Consider the following 4,236-nt stretch of genomic DNA (forward strand, 5'->3'; position numbering starts at 1 on the left):
CACCCGGTATGTCTTGCCTGGGATCCCCTCTTCCCAGAACCCCCTTCCTGGGACCCTTCTCCCCAGCTGCCCCTGGACTCCAGGGAACTGCCCTCCCACCACTCGAGCTTCCCAGTGTCCTTCGTCCTATTTCCTTCTCAGGGAATCACTCAGCCTCTGTCTCCACGGGGTCAGCTTCCCTCCTTGTCTGAAGCCTAGGCCTGACCGAGCTGGGATGCACCCCCGCCCCAGCCCAGTCCCTGGCACCCAGCTCGTTCTGCCCCCAGCCGCTCACCACTTGTAGAGGGAGAACCCCCAGGACCCTGGGGACAAGTTGGGGGTGGGGGCTGACCATACAGGACCTCCTCTGTTCCTCTGGCCTCTCCTGGCCCCAAGCCCGGGCCCGAGTCTGACTACCCTCTCTGACCCAGGGAGTGAGGATGGGGGAGACGTCCACCAACATCGCCACCCTGAACATGGACGATGCCCTCAAGGTCAGGGTGAAGGAGGGCTGCGAGCTGCCCAGCCCCTGCGCCTCCAGCCCCTGCCCTGCCCATAGCCGCTGCCAAGACGCCTGGGACAGCTACTCCTGCGTCTGCGACAGAGGTGGGTGCCGCGGTATCCGCTTGTCAGACTAGAACTATAATGAAGGGTCTTGGGGGAGCATCTAGGTCAGCCGCACAACACAGTCCACAGAGACAATGCCCTACATGGCACCTCGGTGAGTGGAGGCTGGAGCCAGAAAACCTTATGGGCTACCATCTCAGAGAGAGCTCCTGGTCTCCCCCCACCAGAGCAGAGAAGGCGAGCAAATCAAAGGTGACAGGTGACAATGGGTCTGTCCGGAGGACTGATGGGCCAGGGCACCACAGCCTCCACCATCCAGAGATCAGAAGAACTGGGCGGTGCCCACTGCCACTACCCACCCCTCTGAAAGGGATTCCGGATGGAGTGGGAGGAAACTGTGGGACACAACGCAAAAGTGTAAACAAGATGAAGCTCATCGGCTGGATAGGGACCGAAGGAACTTGGAGTCTATGACCCTCCGTCTCCCTTCAGGACAGGGTCTGAGTCCCCACCCCCACCCTCCCCTGCAGATCTCACCCTTCTGCCCAACAATAGGTTCACCAGTGAACAGTGACACACACACACCCCCCACCCCCGGGAGTGTGCTTCTCATAATGATCAATGACTCCAGACCAGCGGGCGGGAAAGATGGATGAACGGAAGTGGAGCCCTGGTGGTGCCCTTCGGTTCTGTGTTGGGCTCTCTCGGAAAAGTCAGTAGTTTGAAGCCACCGGCCGAAAGAGAGGGCTCTCTCCTCCCGTGGAGAGTCACAGTCTCCGCCCGGGGCTATGGGGTCACCAGGAACCGGCACCGATTCGACGGCAGCGAGGTGAGGTTGAGAAGGGAGGACGTGGGCACAGAGCCGTCACCCCCGGGGGTCTGGAACCCACATCAAGAACAAGGTGTGCACAGGTGATTGAATGGAATCCAGTGTGCCCCACGAACGTGCACCCAACCATCGTCAGCGGGAAGAAAAAGACAGGCGCCGGGTTGCATCTGGGCATCGGCTCTCTGGGTGTCCGGGGCCTGAGACGGCGGTTTCGCTGCAGAGTAAATGACAGGCATAGGGGCAGGTGGAGGTGAGCTGCTAAAGGAGCATACTGTTCACAGCGAGGTTCGTGTTGTTAGGGCCATCGAGCCGGCCCCGCCCCATAGCAACCCCATGCACGTAAGGACACACCACCCGGTCCTGACCTCTCTCCCGCTGCCCTGCCACTCTACCGAGCAGGACGTCCTTGTCCAGGGACTGATCTCTCCTGACAACGGTCCAAGTACGTGAGATGAGGTCTCCCCCTCCTTGCTTCTAAGGAGCACGCTGGCTTTTCCCTCCGGCTGTCTGTTTTCCCAGTGTTCTTCTCCAGCATCGTAATACAGGTGCACGGTTCCTCTTCGGTCTTCGTACTCCGTGTGTCGGACTTCGACACGCACACGAGGCCGTTGCAAACACCATGGTGGGGTCAGGTGCACGTCAGTCCTCCGAGTCGTATCTCTGCTTTCCAACCCTGCAAGGAGGCTGGTGCAGCAGACTCACCCAGCGCGCTGTGCCCTCTGACCCCCTGACTGTTGCCCCACGAGGACGGACTGCGGATCCCAGCAAGAGGAAATCCGTGACAGCTTCCGTCGCTCCTCCCTTGGCTGTGACATCACAGTCTCCCCTTTCCGAGCCGCACAGTGATCCAGCGGTGGGCGGGCTTCCGAGGAGCGTTTACAGAGCGCCTCGGGGCAGTGGTCCTGGGGATTCCACGGGTCTCAGGGAAATACTGCCCCACTTCTTCCCTTCATTCTATCTGGGTCTCTGCCGCCCAGATCAGAACAGCCGGGCAACCTTCTAGGTCTTCGTCTCAGGAGAAGAGGGGTGTGGCTCAGTTCTTAGGGTCTCAGAGGAGACGAGGGGTGTGGCTCAGGGAGACAGTGAGTCCTGGAGATTGGGGTCTTCTCTGAGGCTGGGGTTTTCTCCTTTCTCTCTGGCTCCCCACGAGGAGGGTCTTCGATGTCCGCCCACAAGCGTTGAAGACCGGGGAGGGGACTCACCAGGCCTAGGATGTAGACCATGAACTAGGGAAACCCTAAGCTATTGCCCTCTGACCGAGTTGTCCCACGAGACTATGACCCCCAGTCTTCACTCTGAAAACTAATCACCCGAGGTGCCTGACACCTGGTGAGGTGGAGGCTTGAAAAGTACACGTGGTGCCCTGAACCTCTGAGGTGCTGAGAACTTTGTCAGCAGACCCATCAATCGTCCCTCGTTTCTCCCCTGGCTCTCTTCCTGCCTGGGGTGGCCCTAGCAGATAGGCCCTAAATCCAGGATGATGGGTCCCCATCTCCCCCGGCACCCCCACCTTCCCAGAATGGCAACAACAGATGATTCCTGAATCCAGAGGGTGGCAGGTCCCTCCCCGTCCCTCGTCCCTCAGCCCCCAGCCTCCCCAGGTGGCCTTGAGGGCCTTAGTACTTACGGCCCAGGTGCAACCGCTGGCTCCCGGTACTGTCATGGCCTCGGGCAGCCTGCTCCTTTCCTCTGCCAATCTATGGACTGTCCTACCGTGGCTCAGACCTCGCAATGCCAAGCTGCCTGGCTCTTGTCTCCTCAGGATACTTCGGGCGGAGGTGTGTGGACGTGTGTCACCTGAACCCCTGCGAGCATGTGTCAGCCTGTGTGCACACGCCCAGCTCCCCCCGGGGCTATGCGTGTGAGTGCGGGCCGGGCCACTACGGACCGTACTGTGAGAACAGGTGAGCCTCAGCTCCAGCACCTTCCTATGGGGACCTGGCTAGCCCCGCTACTCCTAGAGGGGTGTGCACTGCCGGCCTTCACGCCACCCTGAGCAACAAGGCCGGGTTTTATGCACTGCTACACTCGGCAGATCAGACAGCGTCCAGGTGGGCATGACACCCACGCTGTTTGCCACAGGAAGGGGATCAGAAAGGAAGACTCGGTTGGTGGGGTGGACTGGAGCCCAGGGGTCAGTAGCCCGCCACCTGAGCAGCCCCTCCCCCAGAGAACAGGTGTGGCTGTTGCAAGAGGGCCAGGCTCCCAGGTGGGTCCTCCTGGCTCTTCACGAGCCCGGACCAGAGCCCCTCTGAGGGGACACTGTGGACCACGTGTCAGCATGACCAGGCCAGAGACAATGGCCAGAGACAATGGGGAGGTTGCTCAGGGAGCCAGGCTCCAGCGTGTTGGCGAGCAGGTGGGTGCTGGACACAGCTGCTCACCTGTGCTGCCCAGGTGTTGCCGGCATGGCAGGGAGCTGGCTTGTCCTGTGTGTCTCTCTGAGTTAGACAATGAGAGAAGCACAGGGCTTCACAACCTCCATTGTTTCATAGGGAGCCTATGGCCGGGGTCCTGGAGGGTGGGCGGGCACTAGCTGCCAGCTAGGGGTGCCAGGGGAGGTTCTCGGGCAGGGCCTGGGGGGAGGGGGGAGGCTTGAAGAGGGGCGTCAGCTGACTCCCAGCCGGCTCCTCCTGACAGAGCCGACCTGCCTTGCCCCCGAGGCTGGTGGGGCAGCCCCGTCTGCGGCCCCTGCGACTGCGCCGTCAGCAAGGGCTTTGACTCCAACTGCAACAAGACCAGCGGGCAGTGCCGGTGCAAGGTGAGCGCCCGCCTCGGAGCCCGCTCGGGTCTGTGCACGCGCACGCACACGTGTGCACACACGCACCCCCTTGCTTCTGTGCATGCGCAAGCCACAGACT

The 4,236-nt window shown here is 61.4% G+C and overlaps 1 protein-coding gene across 1 annotated transcript in view; it reads left to right on the top strand.

Annotated features, from left to right (window-relative positions):
• CELSR1 (cadherin EGF LAG seven-pass G-type receptor 1) overlaps positions 1–4,236 on the top strand; it is a gene marked incomplete at its 5' end in the record, with an annotated part of 123,796 nt that overhangs the window by 92,994 nt on the left and 26,566 nt on the right. Inside the window, 3 exons of the mRNA XM_045290688.1 lie at positions 411–585; positions 3,138–3,279; positions 4,016–4,136. Coding sequence (XP_045146623.1) covers positions 411–585; positions 3,138–3,279; positions 4,016–4,136 — 438 coding nt within the window. The remainder of the gene's footprint in view (positions 1–410; positions 586–3,137; positions 3,280–4,015; positions 4,137–4,236) is intronic.

This window comes from Echinops telfairi, unplaced genomic scaffold (genome assembly GCF_000313985.2).
Source record: "Echinops telfairi isolate 266 unplaced genomic scaffold, ASM31398v2 ScPeMD7_2;HRSCAF=8, whole genome shotgun sequence".
Taxonomy (NCBI): Eukaryota; Metazoa; Chordata; class Mammalia; order Afrosoricida; family Tenrecidae; genus Echinops; species Echinops telfairi.